The sequence below is a fragment of the Triturus cristatus genome, chromosome 8, assembly GCF_964204655.1.
Source record: "Triturus cristatus chromosome 8, aTriCri1.1, whole genome shotgun sequence".
Classification (NCBI taxonomy): Eukaryota; Metazoa; Chordata; class Amphibia; order Caudata; family Salamandridae; genus Triturus; species Triturus cristatus.
This window is the reverse complement of record NC_140591.1, coordinates 1,225,200,959-1,225,227,614: the sequence shown is the minus strand read 5'-3', so window position 1 is coordinate 1,225,227,614 and position 26,656 is coordinate 1,225,200,959. Positions and strand designations below refer to the sequence as shown.

Sequence of the window (26,656 nt, the reverse complement as noted above, 5' to 3'; positions counted from 1 at the left end):
ATCTGCTCAGGCTTAGAACTTCCTTAAATAAAACACTACACCAGAGCGGTAGGGGCTGTAACCTAATATAATCTATAATCTATAATGTAACTGATACCTAATTCCTCACGTATAATTTTGGTGGAGATATATTGTCCTAATCCCAAAAGTCCTCTGAGAAATGTATTCTTTGCTATCATCAGTTGGTCTATATTCACATACCCCATATTTCACTGCTAAAGGTTGCAAGTGGTATGCATTTGCCTTTGTGTATATCCAGCATCATTTTCAGAGGCTTCTGTCCCAAACTGGAAGAGAGTTTATTAACGACTACACAAGCTCTCATAAATGAACCTGTGTTCTTTTTAATTAATGGTTACAAGCTAAGTTTAGAGTCTAATAGGATACCTAAGTATGCAAAGTTACCCACCTTACTTGAAATATGGCCCTAGGCCAAAAAAAGTGGCACTTTTTATGTTCTTTCGTCCCAGGATCCAGACATGATTTACTAAAATTGGTGTGTAGATCCAAACTATTCATAAAATCAACAAAAAAGGTTAAAATCTGCTGTAAAGATCTTGTTATATGTGCAATTAAGACAGCATCATCTGCATATAAAAGAGCCAGGATCAATCTGTCACCGGCTCTTGGGGCATCTACACCTTTAACCTTAAGGGCCTTCTCAAGCAGATTCACATACATGATAAAAAGAAAGGGGACTAGTATGCAGCACTGCATAACCCTCTTACTAAGTGCAAAATTCTTTGTACATTCGCCAGAATTGCTGAAACATACTGAGGCCATTAATCCATGGTGAAGATCCCTAAGGAAACTGACCAAACACTCATCCACCCCCATGGACCCTAGCTCAGTCCAAAGTTTTTCCCGATTGACCAAATGAAATGCAGAACTGAGATCCATGAAGGCAAGATGGAGAGAGCCTTCCTTTTCCCGAACATATTTATGAATTATAAGGTGGAGGTTAAGATTATGTTCGACAGTACCCCTCCCTGCATGAAAACCATACTGAATATCAGACAAGTTATTCTGTTTTTCAGACCACTGGGTCACTCTATTCAGGATGACCCTGCTAATGATTTTAACTTCAGTATCTATTAAACTAATGTGGCTATATAACAGGAAGGGTCACTCCTATTTCCTTTTCTCGAAAACTGGAACAATAACAGATGTGTCGCCAGGACTCAGGGAGTGTTTGACTGATAGATGCATTAAAATACAGTGTAAGGAGAGGAGCCCATAGATCTACACAAGCTTTAAACCATCCCATTTGCCCCAGGAACCTTGCCCCTGGTATGGAGTCTATAGCATCTCTAAACTCTTCCCAGTGCAACAACAGTATAGCTGCCTGGTCCTTTGGGGAAGGCCCCCCAACCAGGCACACTCCCTCATATAGTACCAAAAAGTGATTTTCCCATTTCTGAGATGGTACCAGGCTCGCTAGGTCTGTCACACTCTGCTCCTTAAAGAAGGGATGATTAACCACTTTCCAGAACAGGGTACTGTCTTCCTGGTACTTGCTGAGAGTAAATCCTCCCAGATCTCTGCCTCTAATTCCGTCTTTCTCTGAATGATTGCTGCATTATGTACAACCCTACAGTGTTTAATTTAGCTCTTGTCCCATGGCAATACGTTTAACTGTGCTAAGAGGGCCCTGCACACCCTGGTACAGGTCTTATCAAGCCAACGATGGGGCAATGAGGAGCCCGGCTTGCTTTTCATTCTGTTTAAAAAGAATAGAATCCTAATTCAAATTGAGAGACAGTTCCATAAAAAAAGTAATCCAATGCAAACTACAAAGTGCACACACATTGAAATATTTACATGTCACAAAAACGTTCCACAGAATACATACTGGGTGATCATCTACACTTGTCATTAAAGCGTCAGACGCTTTAATGACAAGTGTAGATGATCACCCAGGATACCAAATTAATTATTAGAGTAATCTCAAACTGGGCTGATATTCCTTTTCCTTTCTTTTCGCACTGTGTTCAAATATAATTTTTCTATGTAATGTATGTCTATGTATTCTGTGGAACGTTTTTGTGACATGTAAATATTTCAATGTATGTGCACTTTGTAGTCATAAATGTAAGTCAAAAGAGAGATTCTGTGTGTATGTAAATATATGTAACGTGATAAATATACACTATTCTTCTTAAAACAGATAAAATATCATTGGACATAAGTTAAGAGTATTGCGTTTTATGGTTTGGACAAAAGGCCCTCCTTTTTTCTCATTTGTTGATTGTTCTCATTTATTTGAAGAGACATAATTTACAAAAGTTCCTTTGATTTTTAAGAGTGGCAGAACCACTGTTTCACTTATATTGTCAATCCCCAGGTTCTGCACTGGACTGGGCTACCCCATTGCTTTATATCAATTACTTTTTATGCAGGCATGTTACAAATACACATCTTGCCTAACTTGTCCTGCAATCAGTGCGTAACCCCCTGTATGTGAAGGCATTTTGAAGCCCTTTCCACATGTCTTGTTTCAGCAAGAATATCACACAAGACATCATTCAAACACCCAGACATACAGACATACCATCAAATGCCACAAATAAAAACACAAACCATTATATTAAGATACATACTACTCCCCACACACACATACAATGTAAACAACATGCGACAGACCATTGTACGCATCACATCAACACATACACAAACCATCACCCAAACATATGTGACCTCACACCTAAACAAACATTGTGAGCGATGCTCCCTCCTCTGCTGCTTGTTCTGTAACTTTTATATTTTAATTCATAGAAACTTTTCTGAAGAAATATGATTTGCTGGTAAGTGGTGGTAGAGAGAGAGAAAAAAGAGAGAGACAGAGAAGGAGAGAGAGAGTGTGTATGTGTCAGATAGATGGAAAGAAATAAGGAGAAAGACAGAGCTAGATAGAGAAGGAGGAAGAGCGAGAAGCAAAGAGAAAAATAACTTGCAATATTGCCTCTGACACCTCTCAGGTACCTGTTTATAGAGTTAGAAAACGTTTCACTTCTGCTTCCAATGCTCTACATTTACTAGTTGTTAGTGAACCTTGGTTAAACCCTTCTCACTATACAAAACCATTGCTTTACATTGTTAACGCTGGTTAGTGCTAACACCTATTAAAGGTTTCTTTAGGTTTACAGAAACAAAATGATTCTGCTATGTCTACAAACAAGAGCATCTCGAAGAAGTACCATTTATTATTACTAATGTTTGTACTGGCTACCTACATTTAAAATACAGCAAATTTTCGTTCTTCAACACAAAGAGTTGTACATCCCTTCATCCAATTGTTCTTTCCTAGTCCTGTAGTGTGGAATTGCCTTTCCACTATGGGCCTGATTACCAGTTTGGCAGTGCGGTGCTGGGTCCGCTCCACCGCCAAACCTGTGGTGAGGCCGCCCGCCAGATTAGGAGTTTCCTCATGTCTGGAGGGCTCTTTTTTGGCATTCTCATAGCGGTGCCTTTAAAAACAGGCACTGCAATTGGAACTCCAAAAACATTTCCTGCATGGCATGGACTGAAAAGTCCATGCCGTGCAGGAACTGGTGTGCATGCACACAGGGGGGCACATGCTGTGACCCGCTGTGTGCAGCCACATGGTGCAGAGGTACCAAGGGGCCTTGTAGGGCCCCCCTTGTTTCCTCTCTGCCAGGGTTTACATGGATGTGGAACCGGAACCGTCATGTAAACCATGACAGAGATGAAACTCCTAATATGCTTGGCAGGCCCACGGTGGTCCCGCCAAGCATATGGATGCCTCCTGACCACTGCAACACTGCCAGGCAATGGCAGTTTCCTGGTGGCTGTGGCAGGGCAGTGGCAGTCGTACCGCCCATCTAATAATATGGCGTAGGGAGACCGTCCCGTCGCGCCCACGCGAGTTTGGAGGTTCGTGGACTGCCAGGATCTTAATCAGCCCCTAAGACATAACATCACTCAAATAATCTAACTTGTAGCAATAATAATAGCTTTTGCAAAGAGGTTGACTTAAGAGCCCAATATACCACAAAATGGGCATAATAGAGAAGTAGACAACAATTAGGGATTATAACTTAGTTTGGTGATAAGAGGGGGGGGGGCGTAGTTTGAGCCCAAGCAAGATGGCTGCCTAACCCGGCTGCTCCATGTCCAGCCCGAGCTTCTAGAGCTTTGATGTGTTACTCACACCTCAACACAGCTGAGGCTACTCAAAAAAGATTTCTTAGACATTGGGGAATCTAATGAGGTAAGAATCACAGCACTAGCCCAATGGATTGGTCCGGATTGACTTCCCCACTGCCTACTATCAAAGGGAACAACATGGAAGCTCCCAGCGGCTCAGCTCCTTGCAGATCACCCGACAACCTTTCGGGGCCTGACTGTGAATGACTGTTTGTAGGAGGCACTTTGGCATTTTGCACTGACCCTAGGTTGGGATTTTCAAATCAAGCGCTTTCCAATCTGTGTATATGTGCTAAAACCTTCCCTTATGAGGACACTACTTCTACTATGGCCACATGATTGCTTACACCTATAGCCACATGTTGGTGCCTCCTTTGTCTTACCTATGCCTCCTGCGGCCGTGATAGCAGTGAACTCACTCTACTAGAACGCCACCTTGTTTCCCCAGTTTTAACCATCAAAGATAGCGGGCATAACGGGCTTGAGTACAAACATGAGGCAAACACGAGAAGAGTTGAGGCAATTAATTAACATGCCAGCTCCACCTACCCCCCTCAGCCCGTGAGACATCGATCACTCACATGCAGACTTGAGAGTCAGAGAGGAAGTGTGTTACACGAAACCCCGCAAGTGACCCAGTGCTTAAGTGCATTAACTGAAATCAGCAATAGGGCATCTGAGCAATCTCTAGTACCCGCGGTCCGGTAAAATCAGCCCTTCACACATGTATGACCAATCTCACTGTTGCCCATAGCCCACTGTCTGCATTGCATGGGGAAAGTGCTAAGTAGCCACAGTGAGCCCTCCACTGCGAATCCAAACCCAGCTTCTCTACAACAAGCACCACACTGCACCAAAGTTATTAACATCCCCTCGAGGGAAAACAAAAATGCGGTCATACCCATGCTGGCGCTTTGAGAGTCTGTATTGCCTGATGAGGAGAGTGCTAGATAGCCATGGTGAGCACTCCTCTGCGACTCCAGACCTGATTTCTCTCCAACACGCCCCACGCTGCTCCAAAATTATTAACATCTCCTCAAAGGAAAATGGAATGGTGGTCTCACCTGTACTGGAGCTTTGTGAGTCTGGATTGCTTGTAACAAATATAAAATAAATGCAAGATAAATGTAAGGAGCGCTGACGTGATACAAATAACCCACTCACAGTGACCTCTGACCTGGCTTTTTACCGCCAATACCACACGGTGTGTTAGACCTGGCACCATTGGCGTGGGTCTCCCTTCCATTTTTTGCTGTTGCCTCATGTGTTTTTGCTGATTATAGATGCTTTGGGCACTGTGCCACTGCTGTTCATTGCCACAGTGCAAGTGCTTCCTATGGTAAATTGGTGTATGGATTAGTGACTCCATGATTGGCTTGATTGGTTTACTTGTCCGACCCTAGTACAGTGCACTGCGTGTGCCCAGGGCTTGTAACCAATGCTGCTGGTGGGCTTGCAGCACTGATTGTGCCACCCACCGGAGCAGCTTGTAAAGTGTGTCTCAGGTCTGCCATGGCAGAGCCTGTGTGCAGTCTGGTACTGCCCTGTTGACTGGGCAAGTGCACCCACTTGCCATTCCCTAAACCTTCCCTTTAATACATATTTGTCACCTCTATGGTAGGCCCACGGGCAAGGTGCATTGTAGGTAAAAGGTAGGACATGCCCTGATGTGTGGGGCATGTCCTGATAGTGAATTACAGCCATTTTCATTTTTTTTCACTATTGCAAGGCTACCTATTCCCCATTGGCCAGAATGGGTAGTTTGATTATTACATTTTATAACCCTAACTGACTCGGGGAACATGGTAGAAATTCGAGTTTAGTATGCCTGAACTCAGAATGCTAAAATACATCTTTTAGTGAAGTTGGTTTTATCATTCTGTGTTTGAAAATACCACTTTTAGAAAGTAGGTATTTTCTTGTCTAACCATCCAAACCTGCCTCTGCTAGTTTGTGAATTCCTTGTCTGGAGTTTGAGTGACAGGGGCTGGGGGATTCCAGGAGACAGGGTGAGTCAGCACAAGGCTGAATAGAGAGATCTGCATCTAGATGGGTGGGAGGAGTTGCACCTGGGACCTGAATAGGGCTGGGCCTTCCCTCCACAATGCTGGCTCCACCCCCTGTGGTGTGTCTGATGTCTCTGCCCTGCACTGTGAAAGGAAAGCAGGAGACATGTCAACAAAGTGCTCCAGGACTGACCAGAACTTTTTTGGGCTAGGCAAAGACCTCTCTGCCTTCAAAGAACAAAGAGAAAAGAAGTATAAATATTGGGACCCAGACCCAAGAACTTTAGATCACTTCTGGGAATCAAGACGAACCTTTGCTGAGGAGAAGAACCAGAAAGCTGAAGGAGGAGACTACCCCTGTGCTGTGTGTTTGGGGGTTGGCCTGCAGTGGTTGCTTCATTACCAAAGAGAGGAGAAAAGGACTGAGTGTGCTTTCTATCAACTTGAAGAAGAATCTCCAAGGGCTTGAACTAGAGCTTGCCTCCTGCCTGAAGCCTCAGCGATACAAGACTTCACTAACCAGCTCCCCCCCTGAATTCCCTTGCTGGGAATTGAAGTGCCTGCTGTTGTGCTGGGCCTTCTGAGAGACTGTGTGTCGCTGGGAGCGCGACGCAACAATGAGAAGCGTGTCGTCGCCGCAGCCGCTGTGAACGCATCGCCGAGGAAGCGAGCCACCGCTGCCGCTGTCATCATCGCATCGCTGAAGCACGGTGCATCGCCGGAGAAGCGGGATGCTGCCACAGAGATAATCGTCGCATCATCGGAGAAGCACATCGCAGGGCCTGTCATGGCTCCAAAGATCATCGAGTCGCCGCATGGCCGTCGGGCGTGCACGCATCACACCAACGTTGTTGCATCACAACCAAGACACCATTTTGTCGCATCGCACCAGAGAAGAGTATCGCATTGGGGTGTCAGCGTGTCGCATCGCACCGGAGAGAAGTAAGAAACCGATGCATCAACTCCCCACACAGTAAGGAAGCGAGCATCAACTCCTCTGCACAGCAGCAAGGAACTGACACATCCACTCCCCTGCGTGTAAGGAACCGACGCATCACCTTCCCTGCAACCCTTTTGTTTTCTTTGCGCTACACATCCGAGGTACATTGAGAGTAAAGTGTTGCATTTACAACTTGAGAGAACTGAGCTATTTTATAACATTTGAGAGACTATTTTTGAGTACAGTATTGTGGATTTTTTTCGTTTGGTCTTGTGTTAAGTCTATATAAAAATACTTCTTTTTATAATATAACCTGTGTGGTGTCCATTTGTAGTGTTGTCACTGTATTACTGTATGTGTTCACAAATGCTTTACATACTGCCTCTGAGATAAGCCTGACTGCTCATGCCAAGCTACCAATGGGGTGAGCAGGGGTTATTTTAGGAGTGTAGCCCCTTACCCTGACTAGACGCAAGGGTCCCTATTTGTCACAGGTATCTACCTATGCCAACTAGAGACCCCCAAATCTAACAAGGTGCTACTCAAAAATCGCAAGCATCAGCTCAACCAATGGTTTTGGCATTCCCTCAAGGGAAAACAAAATTGCGGTCATGCCTGTACTGGTGCTTTGAGACTCTGGATTGCCTGAGATAAAAGTAAGATACATTTAAGAAAATGTAAAAAGCGGTGATGGGGCACAAAGAAAAAATACCCTCTCACAAAGAACACTCTCACTGTGGAGAATAAACTACTGCAACAAACTTTTTCTTGGCTCAGGTTAGCTGCAGTAAATGTGCTCCTTCAATACCAGGTGGCCAAAATTGCCTCTGCAGATAGAGGTGGACAGCGGGTGCTGCAACGGTATCATAGAACAATCACATGTCATTGCGTGTAGTCCTCAACAATTCACACGATGGCAGACTACAAGGGTAAAGATTTCAGAGACACTAATGACAACAAATCCACACTACAACAAACCAAGGTGGATCCTCCTTGACCAGACTCCCCCATCAAACCCCAAACAGACTCAGGTTTCTGCCTGGATGTGATCCTACACCATTGTTGCTCATTGCACAACCTGGCTCAAGAATCAAGATCAAAACTCTGATAAAAGACATCTCCGAGTTGGAAGACCGGAACTGCAGAGGTAATCTGTGCATCATTCAACTGCCAGAAAGGGTAGAGGATGATGCAAACTCATGTGTTGAATTCCTTAATCAAATTTGACAGAGGCTTTGAGATAGAATGGGCTCACTGTGTCCCAATGGGCAAGCCATGCTCTAATCCTCCAAACATGCATCATAGAGCCATGATCTTCAGACCAGTAGCGGTCCGTAAAGGGAGTTCGGTAGGGCAGAGAGGCGGGGTGGGGAGGAGGGGCAGGGTGGGGACATGTAAACACCGGACTATGGATGAACAGAGGTAAGTACACATTTAAATAAATAAAACTAATTCCTTTGCGCGCGCTGCATCGCAAAATGCAATGCAGCGCGCGCAACGAAATTCATTTTATTTATTTAAATGTGTACTTACCGCCGTTCATCCATATTCTGGTGTTTACATTTCCCCACCCTGCCCCTCCCCCGCCCCGCCTCTCTGCCTCACCGAACTCCCTTCACGGACCGCTTCTGATTCAGACCATTAAGATATAGCCACACAGAAATCACACTCATCCATATGAGCAAATTTCAACATGTTCTCTTGAACGGTCCCAAAATCAACCTTGCACAGGACTCTTCAAAAGACACAGTGACAAATAAAAAAGGCTTCTTAGCCCTCCGTCAATCTCTTAAGGACCACACTATCCTGTACAGATTTGCAGGCCCTCCAACATTCATCATCATCGATGGAAAAACCCTGCTTTTCATGGACACAAATGGGCTACAAAAGTTCTTGGACTCTTCCATACCATTCGCAATGAGGAGTTAATATCCACCAACTTTGGTTTGTCCCTTTGATATATGGCTTCTATGACTAGCTTCTTGCAGAAACACCAAGAACCAACTGGTGAGATCATAATTCCTCACCAACATTTCCGTCGCCAAACAACTGCCTATACTGTGGGCAACCGCCAAGCTACACTGATTTCTGAGCTATCCTGCAGGGTAATGTCTGCCACCCATGGGTGACACTACCTTGCTTTGAGTTATTGAGCACAAATGTTCTGTCTGACATCTGTGGCCCAAACGGTTTCTGCTCGGTTGGAGCTACAGTTCTGTTCTTGTATCCTGTTCCGCCTCAGCAGATACGTAAGATTTCTATGTATGCCTAACAGCATGATCGCTATTCCTCCAGTTAAAGGACATGTTTTGATGATATCAGTAAATTGTTAAATGTTTCGAGCTTAAATTGTGTGATGCTAGCACACTATACTTGATACTGACACACACTACTTCCTACTAAAGCAAATGTTTGTTGATATGAGTATAATGTTGGTTGATACTGCGATATTGGACTACTACTACTAGCAGTATATTATATATACTATAGGTAAAACCTTAGTGTGATACAAGTATAATGCAGTATAATGCTGTGTGATACTGTGATACTGTTCTATTTTTGAACCATTACTGAACTACTGTGATGCTGTGCCACAGTACCACTGTGATGAAGTGACACTGTGATGCTAGCACACTATACTTCCTGTTAAAGGAAATGTTTGTTGATATGAGTATATTGTTTGATGTTTGATACCCCCTGATTAATCTGCTTAGATTATGTGCTGAAAGTTGACTAGACAATGCCTATATAAGCTATTAACCAGTACTCCCCAAATACCCAGCTGGACATCTGTCAAGAATGTAGTTGGTCTATAGAACCCCTACCACACTGGTGTCCTTTGTGAGCCTTTTTACCGACTTTCCAATCCCTTAACCCCATAATGTATGCCCCACTATGCTTAGCCCAATTTGGGGTGTAGATCCCCACCAATCCCTCATAGTGTCCTATAACCTTAACTTATTTCAGGACCTTAGGGCTTTCAGCGCCACCACCATTCACCCCCTCCTTAGGGTATTACCTCTAATCATCACACTGAGAAGGTATCCTTGTTGAGCCTATTTCTCATAACATCCGACACCCATTTATCTCACACATCTGATGTCTGAATCAAACCTTGACACGACCCACTACACATACCACCAACCCACATTAACACTCCCTGGACCTCCTTTTAACTGACCCTTTTCTCTCTGATTGTTGTCAGCGAGATATTCTGCAGAGCTGGGTAGCTCCACGGCCAGTTTAAAACAGGTCAGCTCATGGCTCAAAGTGTCCCGCATAGAATATGAATGAGTGAATGTGTCTTATATGCATTCCGTGAGTTGGGTGGTGTGTGGTTAGGGATTGGGATTTTTCATTTTGTTAAAGTTTTAATTGCAATTTTCGTTCATCTAGCTCGTCTCTTCCCTGCCATTAACCTCATCTAATCTATCCAAGCATTGCCTCTCCCCTCAGCCTCCTTGTTCTCTCTCTCCCTTACCTTGGTGGTACTCTAACATACACTTCTTCCCCACACAAGCTATCATAGTCCAGGACACCAGTCGTACCTATGATGCAAGCCCACTACTGACGGTGAAACAAACCAAGCAAACTCAAACCTCTTGGTCCTTAGACTCTCTTGTGGGCTCCCCTCTCCTAGACAGTTATATGCTGCTCTGACGGACCTCGCTACCTCTCAATGACACTCCCCTTGAACATACTCTCACTAAACACATAGGGGCTTAACCAAGCAGTTAGACATAGAGTGGTGGCTGACTATAGTAACAAGTTGAAGGGTGATATCTTCCTCTTACAAGAGTCCGACCTGAAATGTATTCATGATGTGAAATTCTACAGCCCATTGATTGCAGATGTTGGTCTCTCCCCAGCCCTACAAAAAAAGGCCGGGTGGTAACACTAATATTGGAAAAATCGGATTTATCAGTCATATCACACACTCATGGTCAAGCGGGCAGGTAGCTCATCTCTAAAATATAAAAAAGATATCTGAAGTTCTTCGTTCTAAACATCTATGCACCAAATGACAATGCTACTGATTTTTGTAAAGATCTAGATAAACAACGCTCTGACCTTCTGGATAACGTAGGCGTTATCTTGGGTGATGACATTAACTTCCCTATAGACGGCAACCTAGACAGAATATCAACTTACAAATTAATAGGAAATAAAGCACACAAACAAATGATAATCTGCTGTGATAATAATAGTCTAGTAGATGTCTGGCATCTTCATAAACCTACTGAGCGCAACTACACATTTTACTCCTTGTCCTACCACTCATTCTCGTGAATAGACTACATAATGGTGAGCAACTCTCTGCTCCACCTGTCCCAATACCCAAAAATCAAACCAATAGCGATTTCTGAACATGCATGTGCATCAATCTAACTAACACTCAATTACCCTACCCTTCTGCCTAATCAATGGTGCTTGAATGACGATCTCTTAAACGACCCCCAACAATAAGAAGGAGATTGAGACAGGCATTGAAAATGTACTCAAAGAATATCTCCACAATGACACTTCCCCCACAATCCATTTTCAACAAAATTCTGGAAAAATATTTGCCTACATAGTGTCAGGTCCCCTGCATGCAATTTTCCATCAGTATGCCTGGACGGGCATCATCACCGGATAGGCCGCTGAAGCTACTATCTAAGGAGGGGAAAGACTACTTAAACAACAAAAATTACATGCTGATCTCCCTTAACAACATTGATTGCAAGATTTACGCAAAGGTTGCTGCCCGCAGACTTGAGTCAGTGATCCAGCAGCTGATTACAAACTCACAAACAACTTGTTTATGTTTATGTTTGATTACATTTATATAGCGCTAATCACCAAAGGTCTCTAAGCGCTGCATCATAGACGACAGACCTAATTTAGTAAGGACGCTAAATTTGGCCTAATCCTGATAAGCCTAATCAAATGCCTCCAGAAATAGCATCGTCTTAAGCCTCCTCCGAAATGGGAGCAGTTTAACTTTCCTGCGCATAACATCTGGAAGCTTGTTCCACATCTGGGGAACAAAGACCGAAAAGGCCCGGCCACCAAATGTCGCCATGCTGAAATGAGGGCAAGTAAGGAGGCTGGCCTGTGATGAACGAAGGTGGCGGCCCGGTACATAGGGCTTCAGACGGTCTTTAATATATTTGGGGGCCTCACCAAACAGGGACTTGTGTGCAATGCACAAGCCCTTGAAGCTTACCCTTTATTTAATAGGCAGCCAGTGAAGCTGGCACAGCAAGGGAGTAGCATGCGTTTTACAGGGCAGTTTAAATATCAACCTTGCTGCATCATTCATGACCACCTGGAGTTTCCTCAAAAGTGTTGCAGGGAGGCCAATATAGACTGCATTGCCATAGTCTAGGCGAGATAGTATTAAAGCAGTCACCACTGCCTGCATGGTGGTGGATGACAAAAGAACAGATAATTTTCGGAGCTGGCACATCAATCCGATACAGCTTCCCCCAACAAAGGAAACCTGATTCTTCATGGTCAGTCCGGTGTCTAGTCTGATACCCAGAATTTTCGCGGTCGGCACTGGCGTATGAGTAATGCTAAACTCTTGAGGCCAAAGCAGGCTGGACCAAGGGGAGGAATCTGAGAATAGTACCAGGACTTCATTCTTATCTGGGTTCACCTTTAACGAGTTAGAAGTCAACCAGTTCATGGTGTACCTAAGAATGTTCTGAACATTCCGTTGTGAGTCACAGGAATGATCAATGCAAACTATTAGCTGGGTGTCGTCCGCATAATTAAACACCTGGCAGTCTAACTTGGCTAGGGTCTCAATCAGAGGTTGGAGGTAGATGTTGAAAAGCAGGTGGGACAATGCCGAACCCTGCGGGACCCCCCAACGAAGAGTGCCCTGTTTAGACATGAGGTCACCCAACTGGACTTTCTGTCGGCGATCTTCCAGAAAATAAGTGAACCACTGAAGAGCCATCCCAGTTACTCCCAGCCGCCACATACGAGTGAGTAACTGCCCATGATTCACCGTATCAAAGGCGGCTGAGAGGTCAAGTAGGATTAAAGCTGAGTGGATCTTTTTATCTGCTGCAAGTCGTAGATCGTCCAGAACTGAAAGCATCACCAACTCAGTGCTGTTATGTGCCCGAAAACCAGCTTGTCGATGATGCAGCACGTGATGTTGTTCAATGTATAATGAAAGGGATCTAAGAACATGCTGCTCAAGGACTTTGGCCAGGAGCGGGAGTTGGGAAATGGGGCGGAAATTCTTCAGATTCTTAGTATCCGCCCCCACTTTCTTCAGCAGTGGGAGTACTATAGCTTCCCTAAACTTCTAAGGTACCTTTCCTGAGGTCAAAGATAGATTCAGAACAGACAGCACCTCAGCTTCAACGAGAGGGATGATCATTTTGAGCACCTTTGGAGGACAAAAGTCCTCAGGTGACCCGGATTTCACCTTAGCCGCTATGTGGGCCAAATCCTCTGGTTCGAGCACCGGAAGCTGAGAAAGGGAGGCATTCAAAGAATCAGAGAGCTCCTCCTCTGCTGATTGCGGGCAGGAAGTAATGTGCGTATTCTTAATGGCCATGACGATATCTTCAACTTTAGTTAGAAAAACATTCTGTATTTTATCACATTCAGCTTGATTAGTGATCGGTTTTTGTTCAGACAGCCTACTCAGTTCCCTGAGTACAGTAAATGTTTCTTTTTGCGTGTCACTTGCCTCACTAATCCTAGCTTCATAATAAGCCGATTTCGTTTTAATAAGAGAGGCCTTATAGTGAACTAATTTGACTTTGAATATCTCCTTGTCACCTGGATCAAGGGATTTCTGCCATAGGCGTTCAGCCTGACGGAGAACTTGTTTTTCCCCTCTAAACTCACACGTATACCTATGGGACCCTAGTAGAGCCATGCTGAATCATGATCCTCCGGGCAGGAATGACTTCATTAATGGCTGTCTTCAGCCGATATGAGAGTACTTCAAGTTCTAAATCTGGGTCCAAGGACAAAGGCCTAGGAACTGACGTCCTACTCAAAGCGTCCGTCAGAACGGCAGCCTCTAGTTTACGCCAGTTCTGAAGTACCTTCCACCCCACCGGCGCCTGCTTGAAGCGACTATCAATCGGGAGGAGGAAGCTAACCAAAAATTGGTCGGACCAGCTGCATTGTGTGCAGTCGGCCTGGAATTGGGCCGTGGACATAGTCCAAATAAGATCCAGAGTATGACCTTTCTCATGTGTGGGGGACTCCACGATTTGATGTAGCCCTAAAGTAATCATGACATCATTGAACTTACAGGCCGCACCCTCTCTCGGTGTAAGGTCCCAGTGATTGACTTCTTAGGGGCAGACTTGTGGCGGACAACATCAAGAAATTCTGCCATGCCTTAGAAAGAGCCAAACTATCCCACTCCCCAACAACGACCCTGGCCCTTGATGCAGTAAAGGCCTTTGACAAAGTCTCCTGGCCATTTCTACATGACACAATACACAAATAAAACCATGGCGAGTTATTTATATGCATGATTATGGCATTTTATTCAGGTCTAATGGCAATTTATCCCAACCCTTCACTCTCTCACAAGGTACTCGCCAAGGGTACTCACTCTCCCCCAGATCTTCCTACTGGTCATTGAACCATTGATCTCCTCCTTTAGCGATAGCCCAGGGATCACTGGTATCAACTTCGCTTCAGGCAGACAAGTGGTAGCTGCCTATGCAGATGGCATATTGCTATTCACTGAGGATTCCCCACACGCCGTACTAATCATCATGAAAGAAATAGACAAATAATCACACGTTGCGGGCTACTCTTTAACTAAAGATAAAATGGAGGTATTCCCCCTAAACATACACTGTATATCTGCTGTAACCAGTAACCTTGGCCTAAATTAGCAACAGACAGACATCAAGTATCTGGGCATTTGTTTTTCCTCTGATCTCAAACACTCTTTAGCACTCATCTAACAAAAAAGTTGACCAAAATCAAAGAACTACTTACCACATGGTCTCCAAAAAATAACACTTGGTGGGAGTGCGTAGGAACAGAGAAGATGATGAGAGCCCTCCTGATTAACTTCACATCTATCATTCTCTCTGTGATCCTAACCCCCTCCTTCTTTAGGTCGGTCAATAACGTCATTTCCAAATTCATATGGAAAAGGAAAAAGACATGAACCGCCACGAAAATCTTCAAGAGGAGTAAATCCACCAGGGAAATTAAAATCCCAGACTATCCCCATTATCAAAAAGCATTCCTGATTTCCCATGGTACTTGGTGGCTGAGATCACAGGAACCCAACCCCCTCCGTAGCTCAACATTGAAGCCAGCTTCACCACATTACTACCCCTTAGTTCCACCCTCACATCTTACAATATTTTGAATCTTCCTCTCAAACATTCCAGGCAAATATTAATGGACACCTTTACGTCTTTTCTCCTGCTTGACAAACACCTTGAACATCAACTATATGGCTCGAAGCTATACTCCCTGTGGTACACCTGCTTGATTCAACTGGATAGGAAAACACTATTACGGGATACATGGGCTCAAAAGGCATAAACACCATAAATAGTCTAGGATTGTGTGCCAGCCCCATCCCCTTCTCCACCCTGCAAAAAAAGCATGATCTAAAAATTTCTATGATTCAAAAGTTTACTGAGTAAATTGAAATCTCCTCATGAACCAGACTTCCCTGCTCAGTTAGGCAACCTTAACAGAAGAGGTCACACCACCTCTCACCTGTGTAAACATCTCGAGAAGCACAATGGACAGGCTCTTAGAGTATTTAACAGAAAATGGGAACCCCATACCCATTTGACAGACGCTCCACATATTAGCGAAATAACAATACAAAAGATCTGGAAATCCACCATTGATGCTAAAGTCAATCCCGCTCTTGCACAATCTGGAGTCTGGTCCATCCATAAAATGTACGGGACCCCAGCCAGACTACACAAATTGGGGCTGAGCGACTCGATCACTTGCTGGTGATGTGGGGAGGAACCAGGGGACCTCCAACATATGTTTTTTAAACACAAGATGACACTTCCACTATGGACAAAGATCCAAGACCTGCTACATCAGATCTCAGGAGTTTCAATTGATATTGACTTCTTAACAACTGTCTTAGGTCTACAAGCCTACCCCTGCACGGAGGAACTTGACTCTCACACCTCCTCACTAGTTGACCTCCTCCTCTTCTTAGGCACCAAAACTATTTTCTCTGACTGGAAATCCACATCCCCCAGCACCTTTGATAAATGGTGGAACTTACTATGCTCAGTTAGAAGTGCTGAAAACACTTTATACTCTAAGCTTCAAGGCTCCTTGGGCACCAAGAGCTCTGAGATGAATTTGATACTTACTTACCGGAGAAGAAACCACCATAAATCTCTCTTTTGTTTCTTCTCTCGTTTGGGGTATGCCCGTAATTTATTTTCCAGCTGGCTCACCACTGCCCAGTATAGCTGTCCCCTCCTTGCCTCGGACTCCACTCCTTCCCTCCTCTTCTCTTTCTCCCCCCTTCCCGTTTTATGAGCCAGCGGACTCTCTCTGCGGTACCCTCTGATCGGACAAACTGAATTACCATAAACTGGAGCTACCAATCACTGGACATAACAGCAGCAATGTCTGTCCAGTATTATGGGACGCTTTGCAACCACTTGCAATTCTGTGAGATGCCGTTGATTATGTGTATTCTATCTCTAGCTTTATATATATCACACAATTGGTGTCATTGTCTTTTTCTTCCCTCTGATAACCGGAGTGCACTGCTTATCTTTGTATTGTTTCCTTACCATTTTTTTAGTCAAATAAAAATATTTAAACTAAAAAAAATAATCTGTGATAGTGTTTTTTTCCATGGACATGGACAGATCCAAAACAGATGGATGGTCATTTAGAATTGGGTGGATGGTCTGCAGGTTCTTTGGAGATCGGAGACTGTAAACATTCGCCCTGTTTAAAGATGGCAATTTGGTAGGACTTTCTGTGCTGGTAACAGAGATGAAGCAGCTACCTTCACAGCACAGAAGAATTACTGAGTGGGAGCCATGTTTAAAGTGCCAGTTCAGGGTGCATTTCTGTTTTGAGAAAATAGCCTTCCACAATGGAAGTTTGTTTCTCAATACAAAAAAACTGTCATTATCAAAGAGAAGGAGATGTCTCCCTGTGTGTGGAGGCCATTCTGCATTTTTCCCAGATTTGGGAGGATAAATGGATAATAGTTGCGACTCTACCAATATAGGGTGGGATGACGGTCACTATGACATTGCACTCCTTAACAGACAGGCCATCAGCAGTAGCTCCACCTTTGTAAACCTCCATCATCCCTTGACTAACTCGAGTGGGGAACCTGCGAGTTCAGAAGGGTGGCAATGCCAACTCACAGCAGTGCTCCTATCCATCGAACTCTACATAAGGTCCTTTCAGTTTCCAGCTCCAAATGTCTATTTCTAAGTTTCCAATTCCAAGTTTGCTTCATTGTCCTTGTCTTATCCTTCTTAAAAGGCCTTCCACCCAAGGATTTTCTGCTTATCTCAAAATAAGGGTAGAACCTAAACTCTTCACAAAGGCGCCCATCTCAAAGAAAGTCAGACCTTTATGAAATGTAGCGTTACCTCGTCAGTTTTCATACAGCGACCACGTTTTGGGGAATAACAAAAATTCTGAGTAGAATGCACCTAAATCTAAACAAACACTATCTTTCTCTGCATGCATCTAATACTAACTGCTACAGTTATTGCTGGCTTTTTGTGTATTTTGTCACATTCACAATGAACACCACTCTGCACTACTCAAAGGAACATGCTTTGCCACATAGACGTCATTTAGGGGTGGCCTGGGGTCGACGCTGCCGCCCTGGCTTGCCCCTTGCTACCCTTAGCACTGCCTTTGCGACCCCCGGCCTCAGTGGTGGCACAATCAGTGCCTGGAACACAGGAGGCGCTCAACCTAATGGAGGTCGTTTGGAGCTCCATTTTCCTAGTTTTCCGTAAAAAAAAAATGCACAAATAGAAAAAAATATTATTCGCTATTAGTGTAAAAAAATGAGTATAATTAGCTGGAATATGACCCTACCTGACAGTTACGGTAAGTAAACAATGCTTATAGATGTATGTTGTATGCATGCTTGTAGGTGAGTGTGTTTATCTGAGAGAGAGAGTGTGTGAACGTGTCTGTATGTTTAAGCATGTGTGTGTGAGTCAAAGTAAAGGTCAAATGGTGTGTGATGTCACTTCCGCTACTCCTGGCATTTTGGTGAATTGACGCCCATGCCTTACCTACCACCTCGACTTCAAAATTAATCACAAGAGTGAAATATCAGCTAAAGTTGCAGATATTCCACAGTCGTAAAATGAGAGTAGATCTTGATTTTTTAAAGTAGAATCTGTCATTAGCGCCTGGAAGCGGCACTTTTTATTCACTAAAGGATAATTTAGGTGTGCACGTTCAAATAGTGATCGTGCCCGAGGCAGCTTCAAGCTGCTCGTGGATTTGCTAGCATCCGCTGCTTTCTTCCTGGACGCTGCTGGCCTGTGATTGTGTGATTCTTTGTACATGCTCTCCCATTTACTTACGCATTTTTCAAAAGAGAGGTCTAAATATTCATGTAAGCAAAGCAAGGCTATTTCCGAGGAAGGCAGACAATTTGCATCTAAACATATTCTATAATCGAAGAATTCTTTAAAATCAAATTCCAAATATCAGATCAGGAATACTGTGTCCTTAATAGCTTCATGTTCAGAATTGCTTACCGTTTGAAAACGAATTTCCATTTTCTGCAGATACTGTATTGAGAAGAGAAACAGGCGTCAGCGTCCTCGGGTGATTGGCATTTTTATCCTGGTTTTCCAATCTGGTTTCTGACACCTTACGTTCTTGCCCACACGTCAGGTTCATGTTATTTTCATTAGCTGCAATTGGGAAGGAAAAAACAGGGTCATCTTTTTTTTTTCTTTTTCTTTTTAGTGCATCATGTAATTTTACCTACAGCAATACAGCAGGCACTCAGGTGTCAAGTAAATATTAATTGTGTAAAATGCTCGCAGAGCAAGCACAGCAGGCAGCGATTGCGCCTGTTTGCCTAACGCCAGCTGACCATCAATCTTGCTAATGTGTCTACATTTGCTGACCCAGGGAATCTGGCTGTAGCAATCCAAGAATTACAATGGGCCCAGGCTCTTTGCTTTGTGAAAATGGCCCCGTAGTCTGCCCAAATGATGCAATTTACTCTAAACTCTGGTCCTATATCTCCATGAAGCTGTTACCAATTATGGGTGCATTAGGCGATCTTTAAGTTGTGCAGTGTGCTTTTTCACTTTAATGACACAACTCAAACTGGGAGATGATCGACTCACGGGCTTCTGTTGACAGAGCAGAGCTCCTGACAGCCAGGACGTCAGAACCTACGCTGTTCGAACGCGGGCATTGGGCAAAGCGCTACCACTCCAACATCCTTGCATTTAATGTGATTTCTTCATGTATGGAAAGCATAGCAGGACTGCAGACGGGTACTTGACTGGCTAGATCTTCTCAAATTAACCCTTTGAAGGCATCAACTAAATAGCTGTGGTTTTCCCTCAGAGTTTACACATTACATCTGCAGAAGGACCAGAGAAAAACGACCTTGACAAGGTAAACTTGCAAATCGGTATAAACAGAAATGGCAAGTCAGCGCATTTGACAAATGGATGCGATATTATTACGTTTTTATTTAACTGGCCGCGGTTCAAAAAATGTAGATGACGAAAGAGTGAGGAGAGAAATGAAAATCGGCTTGTAATTCTCACATATTTTTACGCTGGGCATGTTTAATTCATGAACTGGCTCATGAATATGTATGAATTTCATCGACAGGGGAAGCGGATTCTCTTAATTAATTCGGATGGACAGTGTGTGTTAATGTCCTGTTTGATAATTCATTGTATCCAATGCTTTCTTTCAAAGCATTTCCACAATCTAGGTATAGTGTATTGCTTCTCTTATCACACATTTGCGACAATAAAATAAATATTTTAAGCTTTTGCTTTGTCATTTCAAGTAGATCCTGAACATCGTCATCATTTACCTGCATTAAAAATAGAAAGAATCTCCACGAAAATCTGACCTGACCCTTGATAGGGGGGGGGGGGGTGGGGGGGGGTGTCACTTAATGGAATACTAGTGTTGGCTCCCCCGCTCAGGCGGAGGAGGGTCGCCCCACTGAGCAGGTCGAAAAAGGGAAAAATAAAATGATAATAACTCATTTTGTAAATCATTTTATCTTCCCCCTTGCTCCGCTGGGTAGAGGTAAGGCTGCTCCGCTCACAGACCAGGGCAGGGTAGGAGTGATTTGCCTACTCCAAGTGGGCAGGACGCTTTGGCCAGCTGCCTCGGGCTGGTCAAACTGCCATGCGCACTGTGCATGTTCTCCATGCAGGCTGCATTACAGTCTGCATGAAGAACATGCCCAGCCTCCCATTCTCTGGCTGAGCGCCGAACCGCAGTGCTCAGATGAATCACAACACCGCATTGCAGCATTGTGATTGGCTATCGGGAGGTTTAGAGCCGGGTGCTTACTGCCTCCTGCTTCCTGCCCGGGAGGTGGGTGAAGAGGAACGAGAGAAGGCTGCGGTAGCAGACAGGTGAGTGTTTATTTTAATTTTTTTTCCTCCTACCCCTTCCCCCACAACCTGCTTCTCCACTGCAGTTAAATGCCAGCCGCCACTGTGGAACACAGAAACGATAACTGAGTAACGTCCAAAATATGTAAGTTGTTACTACTGTTGCTTGGTTTAATCATATAAAACACTACCATAAATAAATCATTCCGTTAGACTGTATCAGAATGTGCCTATTATTTATATTCGTGTCATCTTGTAATGCATGCAGGATTTTAGTAAAGTGAAATCAGGTGCATTCAGGGACAAAACAGTTGTAGGCACTGGACACATTTCATAATTTGGGGTGGGTGTAATTGGCATAATTCTCTCTAGGGTAATTAGTTGTAATTACTGAAACATTACTGATAATTAAGTGTAAATGTGTGAGAAGCATAATCCTGCATTCAGTGCTAGTTTCTAAGTGCAAAATGCACCCATGCATCCAAAATGTTATGTTATGTTGATTTGTATAGTGCACTAGTATTCAGGTGCTTGGGCAGTTGTGTAGGTGTGTGGTCCCCAAGGTGCTTATACAAAGAGCCAGGTCTTCAGCTCCTTGCGGAACTCAAGTAGTGAAGAGGAGGCTCTGATGTGTTGAGGGAGCTTGTTCCTTGTCTTCAGTGCAATGCAGTAGACTGAGCGACCTCCAGCTTTGCTTTTGTGGATGCAGAGTGTGTGTGAGTGAGGCAGAGCATAGGTGCCTGATGGGTTGGTAAACATGGATGTGGCTGTTTATGTATTCTGTTCCTGAGTTGTTTAAAGCGTTGTATGTGTGAGCGTGAAGTTTAAATTGGCAGCGCTAGTGTATGAGGAGGCAGTGAAGCTTCCAGAGGTGCGTGTGATGTGGGTGCAGCGAGGGAGGATGAGTATGATTCTTGCGGTGGTGTTCTGGATGGTGTGGAGTCTTGGTAGTTGTGTGGCAGTTCTGGCATAGAGTGCATTGATATAGTCCAGGCTGCTGGTAATGAGTGCTTGTGTGATGGTCCTTCTGGGGCAAACATTTGAAGATCTTTTGCAGCATGCATGGGCTATAGAAGCAGGAGGCATACACTGGTTTGACTTAAGCCGTCATGTTGAACTTGTTGTCTTGGGTAATCCTTGATTTCTTGCATGGTTTGTGGGTGTTGGTCCCAGCTCCGATGGACTAATGGTGGAGTTCCATGGCAAGGACCTGTTGCCGAAGGCCACTATTTCTGTCTGGTTGGAGTTGACCTTCAGGCAGTTGGTTCATATCCAGTCAGCTACTATAGTCAAGCAGTTGGTAAAGTTTGTTCTGGTGGTGGTTATCTTGTCTGTCAGGGAGAGGATGAGTTGGGCATCATCGGAGTAGGAGATTAAGCTGATGTCTTGTGACTGTATGGTGCTGGCGAGTGGTGTCATGTGTATGTTGAAAACAATGGGGCTGAGACATGATCCCTGTGCGACACCGCATAACAGTTTCTTGCTCTTTGGTGTGAAGGGGGGCAGCCTGACCCTTTGGGTTCTTCCTGTGAGGAAGGAACAGATCTATTTGAGACTGGATCATTATACGTCAATTTTGTGAAGTTTCTGATGAGGATGTTGTGTGAAACTTTGTCAAAGGCCGCAGAGAGGTCGATCAGGATGAATGCCACTGTTTCTTTTAGGTCCAGAATGATTTGAATGTCGTCGGTGTCTGCGATGAATTCTGTTTTGTGCTATGGTTCTTTCTGAATCCTGATTGAGTGGTGTCTAGAAAATGGTGAAGTTCGAGGTGGGTTGTGAGTTGCTTGTTGATGGCCTACTCAATGACTTGGCTGAGTAGGAGAGCAAGGAGATGGGTCGGAAGTTGCTCAGTTGATTCGGGTTGGCTGTTGGCATCTTGCGGAGGGCATTGATTTATGCAAGTTTCCATTCATCCTGGAAAGTGGTGGATTTGATGGAGGTGTAGATGATGTGTGTCAGGGTGTCACTGATTTGTGATGTTCGCAGGTTGTAGATGTGGTGGAGGCATGGGTCAGTTGGGGCCCCTGTTTGGATGGTCCACATGATTGCCTCTCTGTTGTTTCTGACAGTGGGCAGGAGGATGCATTTTGACCTATGAAAATAGTACTAAATGCTACAGGACACAAACCTCAATACCCATTAGACGCACGTTCTTTCTGGGGCACAGATTTATGAACTTGTCACACAACGCAGCACAGCATCCTAAAGTTGCTGCACTGTATTTCGTGATAGGGAGAAAGCAAGAAAAAATTGTATCTGTAGAGATAAGGCACTGTCCTGGTCTCTCTCTGGCACACAATCAGGCTGCCAAGAACCACACAAACACTTTTGCACTATAGTGCAAAAGTGTTTGTGTGAGTCTAAAATAGAATTTAGACTGAAAAGGTACCCTTCCAGTACAATATACTATGCTTAGACTGACTTTAAAACTCCTCCCACTTTGGATGTGTGTTGTATTGTGCAACACATACATAAAGTGGCAAAAGTTAGAAGAAATAAAAGTATTTCTCCTTTTTAATACCTGCTTTCAAGTGGTGTTAATTGTTGGAGTAAGGCCCTGTCTACTATTGTTAGTAGAAAGGGATTTTATTTAAAAAAAACATGGGTGGTTGCACAGGAATTCCCATGTACCACCCATGGAATGCCCCCTTAACGGAGAGTAATGTAAAGCAGCACTGGTTTGCATTACTGTTCTCACAAACCAAAGCAAATCCCAATTTGCATTGGTTTGTAAATCCTGAAAATTAGTTTACTTCAGATCCGTGTTATAAATGATGCAAGCCTGACACAAAACCTTCATAAATCTGGTCCAAAGTTTGTTGTTACTGTGCTCCTACAGTAGACTTTGTTTCCCCCAAATTACTTTTAATTATTCAAGCTGCCTAATTGAGAAATTTCTGTAATTTCGCATCAGAGGAGAAATGCGTTATTACTGAAATTACTCTGGTTACTCCAGCGTAATTAAACTTTCTACCAGGCTCACTCATGATGATCTGTCTTCTCAGACACATATGTAAGCCATAAATTGTTGTTCTCCAATAATGATGTTTATGTGCACAAGCTGTGCTATGTCACAATTTAGAAACTATAAGTTACTAAATGCCATTGTTTACTCAGAAGTATTTTAAATGTAATGCCTAGTTGCAGGATTAAATTCTCCAACTAAACTTACTTACATGACTCATGTATCACACTTTCATGCCTATGTGTCATGCCACTGTCTATAAGAGATGCCAAAATAATATCACCAAATCTAAGCTACAGGGACACATTGCACATCAGTGACTCAGGAATTATATCTCAATGAAATACATGTAGGTTTGGAGACTATGAGGACTTTTCAGTAGGCTTGAGAGAAGTTTAAATTGTATCCATATAGTCTGCGTAATTTGGGGAATTTTGCATTACACTGTTTCCACAAAACCTACCGAATTAATCTATTATGCCATCTTGCGTAATCAGCAAGATTTTACAGCGAGCACTCAGGAGCGACATGAATGGCAAGAACGTTCTGTAGCTAGGTGGTGATGTTTCTAGACATATTTCGAATTCACCTCCGAGTCAGGCCGAATATTTATACCCCATTTTGTCTTTGTAGTCTTTGTTGCAAAAACCAGTCTGTCCTCCCCAGTTCAGCTTCACTACAAGAGATGGAGACAGCATTGTGCAGATCAGACACAGCCTATTCAGGTGTATTCAGCCTAGCGATGACTTACCCAGGCAAGGCAAGACACACCTCAAACCCCCCCTTGCGACTGTCTAGCAGGAATGCACATCCCCAGAAAATTCCCAATTTCTAAATGTAAACAAAAGAAGATGATGGCCGGAGTGCTGAAACATTTCTGGTCTTCCCTGGACCAGAAGCAAGCATCCTGGGACCGGTTTTGGGGTAACACCCCTCATCAGCCAGGCTAGCTTGAATCCATTGGCAAAGTGAGCAAGGGACCCACGTTAGGGCATACCTTGCCAACTTAGGGCAAACAAAGCAAACACAAGCAGATGATTTCCGGAGTGCTGAAACTTTTCAGACACTCACCTCCAGTCACTATGAGATCCGGGTTGAATCCATAATCGTTCAGACCCAGCCACATGCAAATCAGTCTTGATCCTGTTCCTCATGTGAACAGTCCAGCCTGAACTGCCAAGCCAGGTCTTCCCTGGACCGGAAACAAGCATACTGGGACCGGTTTCAGGGTAACACCCCTCATCAGCCAGGCTAGCTTGGTTGCAAGGGAGGATTTATCTACTCAAAGTGCCCTGCATAAGAGAAAACATGCAGCAGGAATTCCTCTGGTGTCGGTGTAGACCTGAGTCAATTGTCCCTGCTTATGTATGTAGTACATGTATAATAGATCAGATAGCACATAGTCAGAAGTTTTTGGGAAGCTCTCAGCAGGACCTTTTAATTGGTGCCAAGTGAGGTGACAGCTTGGATGCCAATATATGAAGTATGAAAGGTCAGAAAGTAGCCAGTGTGAGTTGCAGAGTGCTAGAACTCAGAACTTTGCGTATAGAGTGGGGGAAGGGAGCATGGGACAGGGGCTTGCTGCCCTGAAGGGCCCTTCTCTGCAAAAAGGACCTTTCCACTGCAGGGTCGCAGAAGTAGTATTTTTTTTTTTACTGACTTTTGGAAGATGCGAGTGGCTCTATTTGATAACTTAACAACTTCACACACCCCTAGAAGAAAAATTCTCAAAGGAAAGGGCAAGAGAAAACCAGACCACTATGGAAAAATCAAAAATTGGGAACTTGAGCAAACTTTTCAGGCGCCAAAAATGTGTTCACAATATTTCAATTGGGGAGACAGGCGTGTACTCACAAGCTAATTTTAATTTTTTCTTACTTCATTTTTCTTTACTATTTTTATTAGAAGTTTTTAAAAAATTGAAAGAACATAAATAATACAACTCAGAAACAATACACTTGAGTGTGTAACATGGAATATTGTTACCTAAATGTTTAATGACATTTTAAAGCAAAAGAAAACATTTCAAGAAATAAAAGAAAAGATAATATCCAAGCATGTCTTGTCTTTATTGTACAGTCCTACTATCCTCCTTGAAAACACTCTTGGCATCAAACAAGAAGGAAGCATTGCTGATCACACCATACCTCTTAGAAATCAGAATATGGGAAGAACAGATCGAAAAAACAGGTTGGAGAACTTGGGCTTGTTCAAGATAAGAAAGTGGACATTTTTCAATGCACTGAAACACATTGTGAAAGAGCAGACAGGCCAAAGATGAACTTATAAATAGTATTTTCCACTTACGTGTCTTTTCATGTTCATACTTCAGGAGGGTTGTCCTTGTCATCATAACCAAATTAATGTGTTCTAATATTGTATTTTCCGATGGCCTGGTAACCTGCCGTGACAGGCACTTGCTATGTGGCCTTTAATCATCAACTCGTAACATTCCTCCCACCTGTGATACACAGCTTTCTTAGAAGCGGCTGGAGTCGGAAACTCGTAACAAAATCACGAGACCAAGTAAGGCGAAGGCTTTCGAACCTTGGAAAAAATACCCGCTGAAAACCAAGTCACAAAAAGATAAAAACAGCATAAGTCTTGTCAGGTGATTGCACCGTGCCAGTCACCTTTGTAAGTCTTCATTCGATAAAGAATGTAAGAGGTGGAACATTTTTCTTATGCATTAACAGTGAAATATCTTGCACGCAAATGTTCTAATTCTCTTACCGACTGAAACTAATAAAGTGGAAGCAGCTCTATACTAGTAAAGGCAAGAATTACACTGCGTCCCTTCTAGGCCTAATGAAATGATCTACTTTAATTGTGTCTTATTTCTTAGTTTTAGCAAGTAACTGAACAGGGACTCTGTTGTTCCACGTACTTTGATACAGACATAAAAATGCAACAAGCATGGCAAAGCAAATAGGTCTCGCCAATGCAAGAGCTAATGGCTTTGCCAAGCCATGGTGTACGCCAGCGTGGCTGC

At 43.7% G+C, this 26,656-nt stretch overlaps 1 protein-coding gene across 2 annotated transcripts in view; it reads right to left on the bottom strand.

Moving 5' to 3' along the window:
- MYO16 (myosin XVI) overlaps nt 1-26,656 on the bottom strand; it is a 2,357,781-nt gene that overhangs the window by 231,715 nt on the left and 2,099,410 nt on the right. For both annotated transcript variants that reach the window (XM_085622905.1, XM_085622906.1), the window contains exon 33: nt 18,849-19,007. In XM_085622905.1, the coding sequence (XP_085479031.1) occupies nt 18,849-19,007 (159 nt within the window). The remainder of the gene's footprint in view (nt 1-18,848; nt 19,008-26,656) is intronic.